The sequence below is a fragment of the Thalassophryne amazonica genome, chromosome 7 (assembly GCF_902500255.1).
Source record: "Thalassophryne amazonica chromosome 7, fThaAma1.1, whole genome shotgun sequence".
NCBI classification, from domain to species: domain Eukaryota; kingdom Metazoa; phylum Chordata; class Actinopteri; order Batrachoidiformes; family Batrachoididae; genus Thalassophryne; species Thalassophryne amazonica.
In genome coordinates this window covers 61,916,036-61,935,786 of record NC_047109.1, presented here as the reverse complement: position 1 = coordinate 61,935,786, position 19,751 = coordinate 61,916,036, and the positions used below count along the sequence as shown (strand labels likewise).

At 40.8% G+C, this 19,751-nt stretch overlaps 2 protein-coding genes across 4 annotated transcripts in view; both read right to left on the bottom strand.

Annotated features, from left to right (window-relative positions):
* The window catches only part of LOC117514026 (glucocorticoid-induced transcript 1 protein), a 114,636-nt gene extending 106,353 nt beyond the window's left edge, over positions 1-8,283 (bottom strand). For 2 of the 3 annotated variants that reach the window (XM_034174307.1, XM_034174308.1), the window contains exon 1: positions 7,944-8,283. In XM_034174307.1, the coding sequence (XP_034030198.1) occupies positions 7,944-8,250 (307 nt within the window). In that variant the 5' untranslated portion in view covers positions 8,251-8,283. The remainder of the gene's footprint in view (positions 1-7,943) is intronic. The other variant, XM_034174306.1, reaches the window with a different exon arrangement.
* A 6,053-nt stretch (positions 8,284-14,336) lies between these two features.
* Positions 14,337-19,751, bottom strand: part of mios (missing oocyte, meiosis regulator, homolog (Drosophila)) — a 19,898-nt gene continuing 14,483 nt past the window's right edge. The window contains exons 7-9 of the mRNA XM_034174305.1: positions 17,874-18,108; positions 15,802-15,931; positions 14,337-15,708 (exon numbers count right to left, since the gene is read on the bottom strand). Coding sequence (XP_034030196.1) covers positions 15,618-15,708; positions 15,802-15,931; positions 17,874-18,108 — 456 coding nt within the window. The 3' untranslated portion in view covers positions 14,337-15,617. The remainder of the gene's footprint in view (positions 15,709-15,801; positions 15,932-17,873; positions 18,109-19,751) is intronic.

The following is a 19,751-nucleotide window of genomic DNA, read 5'->3' as shown; positions in this document are numbered from 1 at the left end:
CAGCACTCTGGCTTCATTCTTTTATCGGAGAGCTTCCAAAGGATCATGGGGACCATGTTTCCTGTCCTGCCATGGAGGACCCGTGCCACCTACAGATTTCAGTTCTCTTACAAGACTGGCTCGGGAACCTGCAGCTCCCTAATCTCCACCACTACGAGTGGGCTGATTTTCCACCCTGCAGACATGCCGAGCACAGCATTATTATTCATCCAGTTATTGTAAATAAGTGTCTTTTCATTCACAACCAGTTCTGTTCCTTGCTCCCAGCATCCGAGTTCATCATCTGTACCGGTCCCGTCCTGTACGGACCTCTAACCATAATACAGTATCTGTTATACAGATCAGTGTCCACAGATTTATAAAATTTGCATGATGATATAAAGGAAGAAAAAAAAAACGTTTCGCGATAGGCATTTTAATAACTCGGTGACATTCATGATTACAGAGTATAACACTAACACCCTCTCCCCCAATGATGAAATCTGTGGAATTCTGTGGATCTGAGGAGTTTTCACGGCCCTGAGTGAGAAACACTTGCTGAAATTTGCAGTCAGAAACAGGAAAGGCTAACGCATCGGCAGTGACTCACTCGATGCTTTTGTGATCAGAAATGAGAAAAAAAATTTTTAGTTGTGCTCACATCTTGGACCAATTAGAATGCAGCTCTGTCACACCTGTACAAAATGATGGCATGGTCCATGTGGGATACAAGAGGGAAAAAAACAAAACCCTATTAAATTTGTAAACAGAAATTATATATTTACAAGAGGTATTTATTTCACAAGATGGACGAGATGGAGTAAATATAAATTGACAATTTCATGGACCTTATCCAAAATTCAAGCACTTTTCAGATCTTGAAAACACAACATTAATACACTCAACAAAAATATAAACGCAACACTTTTGGTTTTGCTCCCAGTTTGTATGAGATGAACTCAAAGATCTAAAACTTTTTCCACACACCCAATATCACCATTTGCCTCAAATATTGTTCACAAACCAGTCTAAATCTGTGATAGTGAGCACTTCTCCTTTGCCCACTCAAGTCGGTTACGACGACGAACTGGAGTCAGGTCGAGACCCCAATGAGGACGACGAGCATGCAGATGAGCTTCCCTGAGACGGTTTTCTGACAGTTTGTGCAGAAATTCTTTGGTTATGCAAACCGATTGTTTCAGCAGCTGTCCGAGTGGCTGGTCTCAGACGATCTTGGAGGTGAACATGCTGGATGTGGAGGTCCTGGGCTGGTGTGGTTACACTTGGTCTGCGGTTGTGAGGCTGGTTGGATGTACTGCCAAATTCTCTGAAATGCCTTTGGAGACGGCTTATGGTAGAGAAATGAACATTCAATACACGAGCAACAGCTCTGGTTGACATTCCTGCTGTCAGCATGCCAATTGCACGCTCCCTCAAATCTTGCGACATCTGTGGCATTGTGCTGTGTGATAAAACTGCACCTTTCAGAGTGGCCTTTTATTGTGGGCAGTCTAAGGCACACCTGTGCACTAATCATGGTGTCTAATCAGCATCTTGATATGGCACACCTGTGACGTGGGATGGATTATCTCAGCAAAGGAGAAGTGCTCACTATCACAGATTTAGACCGGTTTGTGAACAATATTTGAGGGAAATGGTGATATTGTGTATGTGGAAAAAGTTTTAGATCTTTGAGTTCATCTCATACAAAATGGGAGCAAAACCAAAAGTGTTGCGTTTATATTTTTGTTGAGTGTAGTTAAGCATTTTCAAGAATTTCAAGCACCTGTACAAACCCTGCCAACCTAAAAGTAACTCACCATCAACCGGGCTGAGTGGCACTATGTCACAGGGCTGTGGAGACCTTTATGGCCAACTGCACTCAAAGTCAAGAAGAACAATGCCGTTGCTGTCACGAGCATTTGGACCACGGGCCTCTTCCTCCTGGCAAGGACCCGCTGGCAAGCAAACAAGAAATTTCCTCAACACCATAACTCTGTCTGCCTGGTGCACTCCCTCTTAAAAGGAAGGACAGCTGCTACTCCGACTGGTTGATATTATAGATAGCAGAACAATAAAATGCCACTGAATAATGATCATCGTAAATCCTATGATTTTGCACACTGTGCCCCAGTCTGTGCCCATTTCATGGTCTTAAAAATGCACTGAGACAAGCCGAAAAATAATCTTTCATCCAACATTAAAATAGGGGCCCCAATGGTGTTGCTAACAACGCTAAAATTGTTTCCTATAAAACAAGTGGGGTGGGGCCAACTGAAAACATGAAAGCCACTCTCTAACACATATGAAATACAGTGCATCATGTTGGTAAACAATGGAAAACAAAGTACAGTTTTGCCAGAGTGGACATATTCAGACAACAGGCTCGTGTTCAGATTTGGTCCTACTCTACAGTTTGACTGGGTGACAATGAAACAGGGCTAGTTTCAGCACTGTTGGCACTTTGAGAGAGAAGGGAGCTTCATCATTTCAGTGGTGTTCTAAGAGAAATATAGGATGCTGATGAACGTCAAAAGGTCATGAAGTGGAACATAAAACTCTTCACTCTGTCCTGTTGTTCAATTCTTCATGGTAATGTGAGGGAATGAAGGAAAGAGTCTGAACCATTGTGTCCATTATCAGTCTCAAAACAACTGGCACTAACTCCTGTCTCACTGCATGGCACTTTCTACTGAATTTTCCACCAAACAGCTTGCATTATGTCTGGGGGTGGGGTCAAAGTACTATCATGAAAGTGAAATTTCAAAGTGCAATGTCTACTTCAGTCACATTCATTTGTGACGTTGTGATAAAAGATGATGATCAACACTTCATTCTCACACAGGTTACATAACTACAAGATATAAACTTTTTTTAAACTGCCAGCCAATTAGCTAGCCTCACAGTTTTGTCAGTGACAAGGTCAGCAAACTCTCCCGCAATGCACTCTGCATCATATAAACCAACATTAAAGGGAAAACACAGCATTATTCAGTTTGATGCGCAAAAAATGAGCTTGCGCAACACTTCGCTGCAAGCGCACACCACCGCTTGACATCAAACTCACCAGGGTGAAAGTTCAACCTATTCCAACTTCCTTGTGCTTTCTCCAACTTGTGCGTTGTGACATATCTTCGCACGTCCAATAGAAACAAGGCATCCAGGCCAGAACACGGAAGACAACAAAATGCAGAAATGTGTGTCAGAGAAACGTCAGAACTGCTAACTTACAGTGGCTCGAAAAATTATTCAGCCCCTTGGTATTTCACACATTTTAATTTATTTATGTTATTTCAAATACAAAAAGTAATTCAGGCTTCTCAATAGGCATATGTATCGAAAACCAGTTCCTGTTAAGAATCGATAAGAAATGATTGAATCCACCGACCTTTTTGCTTAACAATTCCCTTATCGGTTCACATTACGCTGCAGCAGCCATTGTTTTTGAGGGTGTGTATCGGGAATATTATCACTTCTCTAAGTTGACTGCAGACCCGCTGTTTCTGAGAAGCTGTGAAGTAAAGCAGAAGGTCGCACCTTTAAAGCCATTTCAAGATGTCAATCGCAAGCCTCCTTTGTGCTGATATAAGTCACTTAAAAGGACCCTTGTCTTGTTAATGACAAGAAACAAGAATCATCCTCCATTCCGTTCCTCTGTTTTGTGGGACTAAACTGCACAGCTCCAAATGCTCCGCGGCTCTCTGCCAAGGATAGTTGGAAAGATAGATTTCCGTCAGAATTAACTGCAAAGTGAATGGCCATTTTAAATCAAATGACACCTCTTTCCAAACGCTTTAATATAAACGATAAACTATCGATCTCAATGGGTCTAACCTGGTTAAATACAACCCCAATTCCAATGAAGTTGGGACATTGGGTAAACTGTAAATAAAAACAGAATACAATGATTTGCAAATCCTCTTCAACCTATATTCAATTGAATACACCACAAAGACAAGATATTTAATGTTCAAACTGATAAACTATTGTTTGTGTAAATATTTGCTCATTTTGAAATGGATACCTGCAACATGTTTCAAAAAAGCTGGGACACTGGTATGTTTACCACTGTGTTACATCACCTTTCCTTCTAACAACACTCAATAAGCGTTTGGGAACTGAGGACATCTGTCCATTTCAAATGAGCTCGGGCCCAGAGAAGGCGGCCTTTCTGGATGTTGTTGATGTATGGCTTTCGCTTTGCATGATAGAGCTCTTGTAGATGTAGCAATGAACTGTTAACTGACAATGGTTTTCTGGAGTGTTCCTGAGCCCACACGATAAGATCCTTTACACAATGTCAGTTTTTAATGCAGTGCCGCCTGAGAGATCAAAGGTCAGAGGCATTCAATGTTGGTTTTCGGCCTTGCCGCTTATGTGTAAGAGATCTGTTAGAAAAGTATCCGAAAAAAAACATGGTATCTGACCTTTTTATTTTTTGCAAAAACCTGATGGATTTAAATCACGTGTGCTTCCATGAGCCAACCTTGAACCTTCGTGCGCATGCGTGAATTTTTTCACGCCTGTTGATTGCGTCATTTGCTGGTAAGCAGCCTTTGTGTGAGGATGGGTGTAGTCTCGTCGGATTTTCTTTGCAAGGAAAATGGCAGAACGACTGGAGATGTGCAACTGCATCAAATTTTGGCAGAAACTGGGCGACAGCCAGGTGGAAACCATTCGGATTATTCAGACAGCTTTCGGTGACGATCCTATGGGCATCACACAGATTAAGGAGCGGCACAACCGGTTTAAAGACGTCCGCACAACGGTGGAGAACGAGCCATGCTCCGGTCGGCCATCAACATGCAGAAATGACCAGATCATTTCCAAAGTGAATGCTGTGGTAATGCGGGACCGTCGTGTTCTGGAGGCTGAACAAGTCTCATCGTTGCCATGTTTGTGAAGACTTGTGTGCTCCCGGAAAACAATTAAATAAAAAGCGAAGCACTCAGTATGGGAGTCATAACCACAAGATTAGCAGAAGAGCAAGTGACCGACATCACCGTGCTGTGCATGCTTATAAGTGTTGTCATCCGTATAACTGAAAAATCTCAAAAAACACATCTGTGTGATCAGACAGCCTGAAAAACAGTGGAGGGGTTGGCGTGAACGTTAAAACAGCGTGCTGCTCTGCACACGTCAACATCCAAAATCTGACAGACTCTCTCAAATAAAAAGAAAAATAAAGCCTACCAGCTCCACTGATGAGAACTAAATACAAAAGGGGAAAAAAATGAACAGGGCACTCACCCACTTGCAAAATGATTTCCAATATTAAATATGTAAAGCCCACTCTACCAAAGAAGTCCTCACGCAGAGATCGAGCGCACAAACGCCAGCCAGAGAATAATGTCAGACTGCAGCTCCACGGTCAGTTCCTCAAGTTCTCTCACACAAGATTCTGGCATGTTGGATAGAAAGTCTTTCATCTCCTGAAAATAATGTATTCTGACATTTTCCAATGGAAAAAGTAAATCTGCATGTTCTGGCAGCCTATAAAAACAGCAATGTGGAGATATTCCATGTCCATGGCGGTAGTAAAACAGCCTCATGCGACAGAAACAGCAGAGTCGGCACACGTTAGGTTCCAAAATCCAACAGACTCTGAAAAAGTTAAGAGTTTTCAGGGTGAAGTGTGTCGTCTTGTCTCTGTACATTCTATGTAAATTTGAGCCATCATGTATGAATGGAAGCTCAGAAGCTTCATTATCAAACGTAGCAGCATTCATTTAACTCTGTCAGCGAGCCACTGGGATGTTTCTCCTTTTCCTAAAACGTATTTCACATGCCGAGAAATGCAGAGTAAGACATTTTTTGGAAATGCACCTGCTAACTCTCACAGCGTGAGGAATAATTAGCAATAAAATACAATACATCAGCAACCACTAATTACTACCGCATGTGCGCGGATTGACTTACAATCGAATACTTTGATGTTGTGTTGCTAACTGGGACATTAAATAACGTGTGACATATCCTTTGACTAAATTAATTAAACTACAAAAACAAATCAATAACACTAACAACACTGTTAAACTAACCTGAACCACAATAACATTTAAAACTCCAAAACTCCCATGGTGCATTGCAGCACAACGTCCATTGTTCACTGTTTTTTAGCCATTATCCCTAATTTCTCCAAAAAGATTAGTCTTATCAACTTTCCGTTTTCACAGTGTTTCAGCTATTCTGTCATATTTCTGTCTGGATGAGGCCCTGTGAGGAGGAAGAATGGAGAATTTGTGCATTTATGTGGAAACCGCAACCTGGCTGGCCCCTAAGGTTTTAGCTGTGCTTTTATCTCGTTACATCCTCAGAAAGAAATATGAATTTTACTCAAAGCAGAAACATACTCAGAGTACAAGAATATACAGTAAAACTCGCTTAAACCGCCATCGTATAAACCGGATATTCACACTCACTGTAAACGCAAAACTCCCAAAACATTTGAATAGTTTTCCATGTAATAAACACTGTATAGAATGAATGATTTTCACTCACATCAGACAAAACATCCCGCCCAATCGTAATGTATTCCATTAAAAACCCTTTGCATATACCGGACACAAACATATACCTCATTGATTTGAGAAAAGTGGGTACCATATATCCGTGATTAAAAGCCCAGCCATTTTTGTTTTGTTTTTTTTACTGTGCTCAGGAACAGGACCTAAACAAGATGGCCCGAAAGTAAATGATTCTGTCCCCATTAAAATGTTAATCCATGTAAATGCATATCCAAAACCTTGAAAAACACTTGTACTCTATGCTTCTGAAGGATTTGTTTTATCCTTTGCAAAGATGGCAGCAATGCGCTACTTGGGAGGTCCTATAACTGTGATAACACACCATGATTGTCAATTATCTTCACTTTCAATTTGCCTGGATTGTGGGGATCCAGTTGCCATCAGACACTGACATAGGACATTAGCCTAAGTTACCAGTCATCTGCTTCAGAGGAATGAGGTTATGTGAGGCATGCTATTAGAGCGTGAAATCAAAACCAAGCACTGGGCAAACACTGGTAGAATTTGTCATGCTGAGTAAATATGCTTCATCAGTTGTGGAAAAGTCTTGGCTTCCTGACTGGCACAACCATAAAATTCCACATAACCACCATGCAGCACTCAGACACGAAGGCTGCCATTTTGGATAAAGGTAACAGAGAGAGGCTCTTAAACAAAGCTAATGGCGGTAGAATTGATCCAGTTTGTGCACTTTGTTGTGCATCGTGTGGTGAATTATAACCTAATCCCCTTAGGTACAGAACGCTAATACTGTTGAAGAAACTATCATTGTCTACCAACTGATGCTTACTGAGAAATACTCATGCAGGTTGACAGGATCGGGATTTGTCTCTGTAGATTTGCAGTTATTGGAAAAACTGTATTTACACCTTTGATAGAAGTATACACTACACTGGTTTTATAGGGGGGAGGGAGCATAATCCAGGTCTGGCTTTAGCTGTTTTACTTAATGAAAAGTAATGTAAAGTGGCAGGCTGAGCACCACATCAACAAATTAGAGAAACACCACTTTTAGAGCTGCCTGTGCACACCAGTTGAGCGTGACATGAAGCCCCCCCCCCCCCCCCCCCACACACACACACACACACACACACCTATGTGTGGCAATATGAAGTTCAGCAAATGTGAATGGGTGGACTTGAGCATTCAGCACTGTTTCTACTGGGACTGACGTGGCCTCCTTACTACTGAAAAGCAGTGTTGCTGTCAGGTCCCCCCCCACCCCCACACCCTTAAGCAAAAAGTTAATGAAAAATAGACACTATTCTCCTCATGAGTGCCTATTTGTGCATTTCCATGATGCGCCAACCTTGTTCCAACAGCCATAATGCATAATTACAGCATACAAAAGTATCTCTTGCCGTGTCGAGTAAGTAAAAAAAAAAAAAAAAAAAAAAATGTAACGCACAAAAGTTAATTTTTGTCGTGTTTTGTTACCTCTGAAAACTGGCGAGTCCGGCGAACAGGAGGAGTCCTTATTATCGGGGGACAGTCTCTGTTTAGCGTTTGCACTTCCTGAACTCAGCGTCGGGCTGGAGGGGGGGCTTGAGCCACGGCTGTTTGTGGCCGCGACAAGCAGCGCCTGCGGTCGCGGAGGGCTGCTCTGACCCCCTCGCAGCAGCTGGTAAGGCACGGTGGCACGGATGGGATGCAGACGGCAGCTGTTGCTGGTGAACGACCCGGGGGAACCCCCGTTGTTGCGTCTGACCCTCGCCTGCTGATGCGAGTTACTGGGTGCTGACATCTCCCGAAATTGTGCTCGAGTCCTCCTAAAAGTTGCAAAGTTGTTTCTTCTGTTGAGGAGACTGGTGGTGCTGGGAATGGTAAGATAAACATTAGCTTGTTAGCTTCCTCAAAAAAAAAAAAAAAAAATCAACGCACGCGCTCGAAGAAAAATAAACACTCCAACACGTACTATTTACTGATAAACTTACCTGAAGGTTATCACTATCTGTCGCGGCAGTCTGCAGTTACAATGTGTATAACTTTTAAAGTTATTCTGAATACTTCTTGGAACGTCTATTTGGTGTTTTCCAGTTTTTTCTCTCTCTCTCCTCCGTCATGTCCACTCACTTTAAATGACAGTAGTATCGGCCAAACGAGTGGCTGGTGTCTGGGGGCGGGACACTCTCACTTTTAGGTGTCTGATTGGACAGCAGCTTTGTACAGTAACTTCACTTATTGGTCAGATTTTCTCGTTGGACTGTGCTTTTAGCCAATTAAATATCGAAGTGTTACAAGCGTGGATAAAGAGTTCGTGTAAAAATAAGGCGTATTTGATGCAGTTTGAGGGATTATTTTTTTTTTACAACACACCTTGGGATACCCTGCTTCCAGTCTATTTGTCTTCAAGGACCACAAATACACTAAAACATTCATTTTTCTGCTGCTTATCAGGGTCTGAGTCAATGGCAGCAGACTAATCAGCTCACGCCACACTTCCCTATCCTTAGCCAAGTCCTCTTTACTTTACTTTTCCTCTAACTTTTCCTGGGGTATCCCAAGGTGTTTCCAAGCCAAGATGAAATCCCCACAGCATGTCCTGAGTCTTCCCCAGGGCCTCCTTGAAGTTGTACATACTCAGATGACCTCCCTCAGGAGATGACCAGGGGGCATCCACATCAGATGCCCGAACCACTTCAGCTGACTCTACGCAAAGTCCATCCAGGATATTTGAGCTTCTCACCATGACCCTGACCCCACGTAGGATCCTTATTTCCGCTGCTTGCATCCCTGACCTTATTTTTTCAGTCGCTACACAAATAAATGAAGTGGAAACACAGATAAATACAAGATAAAATACATGTCAATAATATTGCAGAGGACAACACTATAATGTCTGAGAAATAGGCCTCAATAAATAACAGTTCAAGTACCTTATTATTTAATGACACAAAATAATAAATAGGATTTGAAGTCACTACATCGAGATGAAATTGTTCCACAGTAACAAACAGCTGAATAATGTAGGAAATATCATATTTTATATAACACCTAATTAGATCCTTGTCATTTGATTGGTGCTTTGTATGTCACGTGACATGGATTATTCGTCCCATTTATGTTGCGTTGCATTTAGTGTGCAATTTGGTTCCATACGTTTTGTACCATTGCATGCAGCGAACCCTGCCCACTAGTGTGGGTGGTGTTTAGCTAAACATGCAGACTTTGTTTTGCTGATGGACGACAATTTCAAGGACCTAATTGACAGTGCTAATTCTTCTAACATAATTCTTCTAACATAACACACACAAACAAATCCACTACGCTGTAAGCCGTCTGGAGACATGAAGAGCTGTTGAATGTTATGTTCCAGCTTCCACCTCATGAAATATTCGTACCACTGAACTCATAAACATTCATTATTTGTATAATATTTACTGTGCAGTTTTGGTGCTGTACATTTTATGCTATTGCACGCCACAACCACCACAAACTCACACTAGCAGTGATGGTGCTTAACTTAAAAACAAACATTTTGTTGTTTGTTTTGGTGACAGACGATTATGTAAACGAGCGTATTGACAGTCCAGTACAGCGTAAGTCGTCTGGAGGCATTTATTCGATGGGCTGTCTGTAGCTGAAATACCATACAAGTGCTGTCAGATGAGTAGCTCGACAAATTTCTGTTGCAATTTTTCGTTGGGCCGAGGAAGCACATGGCAGTCTGTACATAAAGAAGTCAATGTACGGCATAGCTATGGACTACATTATAAGGACTGTTTTTGAACTGACTGTTTTTTGCAAGTTGACTGAGAACAATTTTGGATTGGCTATTTAAAGATGTTGGACTTTTTGGAACCTCTTGACCTCGAAGGACCAGTGACCCACACCAAAATGTAAGTGCCTTTTCTCTTGTTTATAAATTAATAAAATATCAAATGAAAAGGGTCTGTTTTAAGTGTTATATGATTGTTTTTTCATTAGTGGAATGGAAAGTATATTTCATGAGGTGAAAGATGAATTGTTCCATCTTTCACCTCATGAAATATTCTTACCATTGCACTCACAAACATTCGTTATTTGTATACTAATCCATAAATCATAAATTGCCCACAGAGCTACATGCGAGTAACTCCGCACCCTGCGTGCATCATTTCTTTACTTAAAAATAGGCTATTATAGATCTAGATCTGGGCCCAGTTTCATAAAGCAGTCTAATCTTTTAGTCTACTGAGCTTACTTAGTTGAGTATGGTTAGTTGCCCGACATTAGCTGTCTAATCTCCATTTCACGTCGACAGCTAAACTTTTAGATTAGCCGTTTTACTTTAGTCAACGATTTTCATGGTCACAGTGGCCCCACGAGTGCCGTTGCCAAGAAACGCCTCCAACGCACAATAGTTTTGTTTAATTCCAGGTTGGTCCGTCTGCTACAAACATGGCCGTCCACCCCAGAAGAGGAAAAGCGCACAGCCTTGGCATCCATAAACATCTCCAATGGATTATTCCGGTCCCAGAACACCCGCTCCTGCCACAAGTCTCTCCTTCCTCCCTCCTTCATCAAGTTGTGGTACATGATAGCCGCCTTTTTTGAGGTAAGAAGTTTTATCTACTAAAGTAAGATTAGCCTAAAAGATTAGGCTAAAAACTACAGTCGGCTAATTTGAAACATTAGCCGACTAAGCGCTTTATGCAATGACTAACATCTAAAGATGACTCACCTGAGTGAGTTTTGTCGACTAAAGATTAGGCTGCGTTATAAATTCGGGCTCTGGATGTATTGAATACTAGTTATCGTTCATGCGCTTCCAGTTGCAACTTTACAGCAGGTCAAATATTACTTACGCTAACAATAACACAACCCTGTACTTACATGTTTGCATTTGACACAGGCGTTCATCCAAAATAAAATACAAGTCAGGAAAAAAAACAATCACTAAGTATACAAAACGTGTCTCAAATTAACACACTGAAGCAGATCAAAAATATCAAAGTATCAGTCATGTGGAGAAAATGCGGCCTTTTAAACAGTCAGGATCACTGTTGATAAAACATCTGAATTAATTTCTACAAAAATAAGGACACAAGTTCATCTCACAAACCACTCACGTGGAGTTCATAGGATTCTGGCTATGACCTGCTATTCTTGAATGCACAAATATACCTGTTCCTCTACCAATTTGCCAGAAGTGTTTGATCCTTCAGGGCAGATGTGTTGATATGGACTTTGTCTGTTATTCTTTTTTTTATTAGTGTATTAGTTATCTTCAGTTCTGCCACATGACCAACCATTAGTCACCCTCACACCACCTAATGAATGTGATTAAAGTCAACTGTTATCTGCTCATCTTCAGGTAGTTCACTGGGGTAAGTTGTTGGGCTCCTAATACAGTTGTATTCAAAATTATAGCATGTTTAAAAGAGTGACTCAAGTTCAAAATCCTTTAAAATTTTATTTCCATATATGCAAATGCATTGGGAACACCACACATTATATTACAAATTAAAACATACTTAAAAACCTAAAATGTATTACTTTACAGAAATTAAAGAAAAAAGTAAAATTAGGCTGTTAAAAAAAAACACAAAAAGCAGTGTCTACATTTTTTCTACCTTACCCTTATTACACCTTTAAAGGTGGCCCTTATTTAAGGATGAAGGCAGCAAATGTACGATTACATGCTGGTTGTTGTGCATTTCTCTCTAAAATCTGAGTAAATAGGTCATTCCAGACATTGTTCAGAAGAACAGCGTACTTTGGCTGGAGAGGAGAAAACATATAAAGAACTGCAGAAAATGATAGGGTGCTCAGCTAAAATGATCTCAAATGCTTTAAAAATGGCAACTAAAACCAGAAAGATGTAGAAGAAAACAGAAAACCACCATTTAAATGGATCAAAGAATAGCTGGAATGGCAAAGACTCGGCCAATGATCAGCTCCAGGGTGATCAAACAAGGTATAAAGTTACCTGTGAGTACTGTAACAATTAGAAGAGGTCTATGTAAAGCCAAGCTATGAGCAAGAAGCCCCCAGAAAGTCCCACTGTTGGAAAAAAAACATCATGTCCTGAAGAGGTTACAATTTGCCAAACAACACATTGACTGGCGTAAAGAGAAATTATGTAACATTTTGTCGACTGATGAAAGTAAGATTGCTCTTTCTGAGTCTCGGGGCTAGTTTATCAGATGACCCCAAAAAACTGAATTCAAGCCACAGTACACTGTGAGGACAGTGAAGCAGGGTGGAGCAAGCGTCATGATAAGTATGGGGATGTTTCTCATACTATGGTGTTGGGCCTATTTGTTGCATATCAGGGATCATGGATGAGTTTGAATACATCAAAATACTTGAAGAGGTCATGTTGTCTTATGCGAAAGGAAATACTCTTGAAATGGGTGTTTCAACAAGACAATGGTCATAAACACACTAGTAAGCGAGCAGCAGTTTGGTTCCAGACTAAAAAGATTAAAGTTATGGAGTGGCCAGCCCAATCTCCGGACCTTAATCCAATAGAAAACTTGTGCGGTGACATCAAAAATGGTGTTTCTGGGGCAAAATCAAGAAATGCAGACGAATTGTGGAATGTAGTCCAGTCATCCTGGGCTAAAATACCTGTTCACAGGTGCTAGACGTTGGTCGACTCCATGCAACACAGATATGAAGCAGTTCTCAGAAACAGAGTTTATACAACTAAATGCATATTAGTTCAGTAATTCACAGGAAAGTGAAATCTTCAAGCATTTTTCACTTTATATAGTAAATGTTTGAGTTTGTAAAGAAAAATGCAGACCCTGCTATTTGTTTTTGAACAACCTAATACTGATTTTTCTTCGCTTTCTGTAAATTAATAAATTTGATACATTTTTTGTTCATGCTTTGATTTGGAATTGAATGTGCAGTGTTCCCAGTGCATTTGTGTGTATGAAAATAAAAAGATATAAGGATTTGAGCTTTACTTCCTTTTTTTAAGCACAGTGCCATTATTTTCAATGCAACTGTACATTGACCTGGGTTTGATTCCCAGTTATGTTACCTGTGTCATTGAATGAGACATCATCTGCATTGTCCCACTCCTTCACCCAGCTGAAAAAGGGTACTGGTCTTTGCAGGGGAAGTAACTGGCATCAGTCATTCATCCGCTTCACACTATGGAATCGGGGGATCAGTACAAGCACCAGTGAGCATCAAGGTCTATATAGGACTTCAAAGTGTACACACAGTTTCCACGTGGTCTTGGATGAGTTAGACTTTGAGGTTTTCTACTTTAGCATTCACAAAACAATACTTTTTCCCCCTTTTTTATACTTGTTCTTTTTCTTACTCAGGAGTTTTTTCTGTCAACTCCTTCCACATACTTTAAGACTCATTCAAACATCCAAATGTTTAGCAACATGTTAACAAGATATAAAATCCACAGTGGCAAGTTACTGCTCAATAATACAGTCAATACAGTGTTTAATAAGTCATGCTATACAGATATATTGTAGAATACAGTTTGACAATTGAAGATAATAAGTGTTGCTAATTTACTTTAGTGCTGAAGCCTCAAGTCTGCATATTTCCCCCTGTTCCCCTTCATAACATTAGGGTTTAATGATGGAAGAAAAAGCACAAGTGTACCTGTTCCATTAAGGTAGGCCACTGTGTCAGCAGGGATACTACCCTATCATTGTTATTATTCATGCTGCCTGAACTTTTCTACAATGAAGGGTTAATACTATGTGTGCAGTTGTAAAGGCCTATTAGTGATCTGTGACCCTGTGAGAGTTGCCACGGAGATTCAAAGTGCCTAAGCAACGCAATCGTGCCATAAACCCATGCCACTTTTGTCTGCACAACATGGCAATAGAAAAATAAAGTTATAGAAAACAATACACAATTTCACTAATTTATATGTCAATATTTATTCAAAAGGCAAACAACACTGAATGGCTGAAATTCCTGACACTGTTTTCATGATGCATACACAGCAAACCTATATTTCAGCTCCACTCAAAACAGTTCACAAAAGCTCATGCAGGTCTACAACACCTCCAACAACCAGGAAGAAATCCTGTTGAAAGCTGCATACAGTAGCTCCGGCTCCCCTTCACCTCCTCCTCCTCACCACTCCATGACTAAGTGATTTAGCCAGCTCTGATACAGGCCGCCTCTCTCTTACAATGCCTCTCTGGGTTAGTGACACAACAGAGAGGGTGTCAGAAAAAAGAAAACCCATTTACAATGCAGTTTATACACACACACACACACACACACACACACACACCCCACTACCACCCCCACAGATGGCGCAAATCCTTGGGTTCATGTATGGTATGCATAGTTTGAGTGCAATTTGGGCACTAGAGTGAGAGGAAAAGAAAGGCTGAGAAAGTGTGTGTATGTCAACGGCGGCGGGGGGGCAGGGCTCAGACTGCCTGCTCGCTGGTCTTCTCTGAGTCAATAGTGTTCCGGCAGCGGAGGGTTTTTTATGAGGGTAACAATCTGGAGGGTCTTGTCAGAGTGCCGAGCAGCTGCTGTTTTCTGGGGAGCGTCTTTCATAGACCACAGGCCTGGTGTGGGGAGATGAATACAGACGCACCCTCATCCTCTCCCACCACCCCAACCTCCTGTTCCTCATCCATTCCACCCAATAAGCCCTCACGCTAGAAGCCCGTGCACACAATGCCAGAAGAGGAACATGATGAGTTTCTGTGAGCTACTCTGTCACCCAGGGTACTATCCTTTAGCGCCAACAATGCTTCCAAGATCCTTTGACAGTAAACTTCATATTAAACAAAATCCACAAAATATAGCTCAAAAGTATTGGCACCCGCATTCACATCTTACAACCTGATGTGAGAGTGGACACTGATTTTGAATGGATTACAATAAAAGCATGATTCAGGTTAGAATGGAAGAGGCTGATTACAGCAAAGCCTCTTGTTGTTCCTCCTGAGTGGGATTGTAGATTTTCATTACCCGAGGAGCGAGTTGCATTAGCTCCCATTCTGTATTGACTCAGTCAGCTCAGTAACACGCAATGCCTCCCTTCTTCATAATGTTCTCTGTTACAATTTTACATTCATTAGGCTATTAAAGGATTTTTGAGGCAGTCACTTCAGAGCTGGTCAACACTGACACACTTTGTCCTTTGCCCAGTTCTGGGCACAATGGGTACAGCGGTGTTTAGCTGCTGTCAGAAGGTACCAGGTTCCCCGTGGTGTCCAGCTGCATGCACTTACAGGTGCACGCTGACACCGGGCACTCCGTGTGGTCTCTGTAATGGATGGTACATTTTTTTTATTTAATGACTATGGTCCCAAATGTCTCAGGAAATAAACTTGAAGGTGAAATCCAGTCAAAGTCTTACCTGAACCAGCTGAGCATGTGGCCAGCGTGGCCGCCGTGTCGACAGTTGTGACACCAGGTGAACCAGTTCTTGAATTGAGCAAGTTTGTTCTCCCTTGTCAAATCTATTTTTTCATCTGACTTCCCCGTGCCTAGAACAACAAAGATTTAACCACAAGTTAGCATAAACACTCAAAGTTTGAGAAGGCCATTAATGCTGGTAGGAGTAACTGCAGTTTTTAAGGACACCCTTTTCAGACTGTTTCAGCCATTATGAACAGCTTGTAGTGCTACATTAAAATGCCTTTGCCACAAACAAGTGTCGCCATAGGTCCATGTTGCTGTTTGAGACCACCTTGTGCAGCAGAGAAATATCAACTTCCATTCTCAGTTTTAATAACACATTTTGTTCCTCCAAATTTCTTGCAATCCCCACACAAACATGTTTAGTCTAAGATACTATAAAAACCCTAAATTCAAATATATAAATCTAAAAATTAAAAAAGTAGTGAGTGCACTGTATTTTTTAAATATGCCAGGGCTCTCCCTAAGCCAGGGGTGCCCAAGTTCGGTCCTCGAGATCTACCTTCCTAACACTGTTAGTTGTCTCCCTGTTCCAACACACCTGAATCCAATCAAAGACTCGTTAGCAGGCTTTTAATGAGCCTTTCATGTGCTCTGACACTCCCTATCCAACAACCTGATGGAGCGTGAGAGGTGCTGCAAAGAGGAATGGGGAAAACTGGCAAAATATAGGTGCACCAAGCTTGTAGCATCATATTCTAGAAGATTCAAGCAAATGGTGATTCTGAGCAAATGGTGTGGATAATTATGTACATGTGATTTCTCTGTTTTTATTTTTAATAAATTTGAAAAAATAACATTAAAAATTTCATGTTGTCATTATGGGGTGTTGTTAGTAGAATTTTGAGGGGAAAAATAAATTTATTCCATTTTGGAATAAGGCTGCAACATAAAATGTGGACAAAGTGAAGCGCTGTAAATACTTTCCGGACACACCGTAAAAATGATATGTTACCATTGTTCGTGATGAGGAAAAACACTCAAGCCATGCTCCTGTCCCAAAATATCAGGGGAGCAGTGTTGCCCGATACAACTGATGATTTCCAGCACAAAAGCTGTTAAAAACTGACAAAACACACACAAAACTGCTCAAAATATTAAACTTTGTTGCGCATGTTAGCTGTTCCTATTGCTTAGGCTAATGCGTCATAAAAAGAAATGCAGCCAAAGCATACATAAAATTCCTACAACAATAAAACAAATCAGCCAATCACATCTACTGCCCAATCTGGTAACACAGTCCAATCTGGCAACACTGTGTAAACAGTCCCCTGAGGGGAGATAACTTACTGTCCTGGTTCTCAATGAAGTTATTCCAAACCCAAATTATATTTACAATGATTATTTTCTTGATTCTTTGACTCTCGCTTGTAGAAACAAACCTGCCATTTTTTGCCACGCTTTCAAAGAGTCTGCTATTATTCTGACATATGGAATTACACACATGCTGCCAAGCAGCTATGCACTACTCCCAAGGAAATGCACAACTCGGCTGTGCAGTAATAATCATATTGAGTCATTAAAGAAAGGGAAAAGAAACACCTGGATCCACCCCCTTAATCGGATCTGCTCAGACCTGTTAGCTGCTGCTCACTAACACAGTGTTTGCATTATAAATAATACACCAATTAAACTTATTTTGCTGCTTGTTGCAAGAAGCTGTAGCTCCATATTTCAAAAATAAATGTGACTTCCAGACCACTGTGACTTATATTTATACTTATATACAACTAATACTTTGGTATGACTTACGGTCAAGACTACTACAAAGTGGTTTTCAACATCAACTCTATACAACAATCACAGGGAAAAAAAAGGTCTTTCTATTTGCCTTGAAACGTCTGTAAATCTGCAATATATTATGCAGATGAAATTCCATAACACTAGAAGAACCTATCTCCTATACAAACATCTTGCCTTTGGAGTCAACTGCATTAACAGTATGAAGACTTTTTACATATTCCAGTACTTTAGCAGTTTCTTTGAATTGTGCCACACAAGTAATTTTACCTGGGCAGTTGGAAACAGGTGTGCCCATATTCATGAGGCAGAGGGCACATCTTGGCAGTGGTTTCCTGCAGCCAGGGCAACTGGTGACTTTTGACTTGGTGGGTGAGCCGCTGACACCATACTGGCTGAAACTACGTCCCTGGTGGGGCACTGCTGAGCAGCTGTAGGAGATAGATTTCCCACAGAAGTTGCAGCTAACAAACACCTGGTGCACCAGAATAAACACAAAGGTCAGCTGATAAGAAATGGTGAACATGGAGTTGAAACAACAACCACTCGCTCACCACCTGTCTGAATTTCATCCTGAGTGTATATTAAGTGTTACTACAGCAATAATCCCACACTGTTTAACTGTGAATATAGGGATGCGACTAGGTACACAGAAGTCTAAACTATTGCTTGAAACATTAGAATAGTGCCATACAAAACATTTTGTGTATTTCACTTTTTGAAATCTTCACAGTTCAGAATGCGCACCACCTGGAAATAGTGTTTTGCAATTTAATAAAGGAAAACAACAAAAATCATAGACTAAAACACTGGTTTTGATAAGAATTGGTGAAGGATTTTCTTCCACAAATCGAAATACTTAACAAAACAACATGGTCTGAAACAGCACTCTGTCTTGTTTTGAGGGTACTGATGTCTACTATAATTCATAACTCATTTGTGCAAAAAAATTGTATGAGGAACATTAAAAAAACACATAAGTGTAAAAGAGAGCCACAGGCCCTTAAAATTAAATTCATATACCATTTACCAAGCTAGAATAATTCAGAGACAATTTATGTTGGGTACTGATACTATAAATTAAAGCAAACTATAACAAAAATTTGAATTCACACAATGCACTGCCTGGTTTTACTGGTACGTAAGATTAACCAGTGGTAGCCTCACTGTTATTCATGATTACTAAATCAGCTCCTCGTTTTAATGTTACCTGTGCCAATGGTTTGGAACTGGGATCCATTTTGCCCCTATGGATGTCAAACTCTGCACGTTTATGCCAGAATCTCCAAGCATCCAACAAGTTACGGTAGTTTTCAATCCAGCATTGGACTCGAGAATCTTTCAGGACTTCTCCTGGGGAACCCTATTAAGACAAATAATTTTCTTTTCAGGTTCTTACCATTTTAGCTCCGATTTATCATGACAAGGAGACGCAAATCACAGCACCTAATTGTCAAACTGTCCTTACACAAGCTATAAAACTCTAACGTGCTTCTACAGGAGGAAATCCTTTTGCTATTTCTTGCACTCATTCCTCTGCAGGAATACCTGTTTGTGAATATCACAGCTAAATGCAATTACTGCATAGGCGGCGGATGCTTTTTGTTCTGCAGCACTGTTTGTTGAGCAGGTTAAGACAGGAAAAAAAATTAAGTCAAAGAAAGCAGGATTCATACAGCACAAATAGGCTATGGACCTGTTCCACCACTTTAACTTCTTTACTGTGCCTTAGAAACAAGTACATAACAGCAAACACAGTACAGAATACAATAGATGTTGTGTACAGTACACTGGGTGATCAATAACATGAAAGCACAGAGCTGAAATTTAATGTCTTCATCTATCATGAGAGGATATCAGGCTGAACCAGTGCATAGGCACTGTCTGCAATGTTAATTTCCATTTTTTTTTATAAATTTTTGCGCAACCAATTAACTGGAGTAGTGAGCAGATGTGGTGAACTGGTTAGGAGGCCACATACAGTAATTACCTTCAATCCACAGTAAGTAAACTAAACGGTTAGCTTTTATGACACCTCAACTAAATGTATGATGTATCTGTATCGGCCTGAGCCCAAAGGATAAGGGTTCATACAGCCATACAGATACAAGGGGCATGATGCAGGGCGTATACATATATATATATATA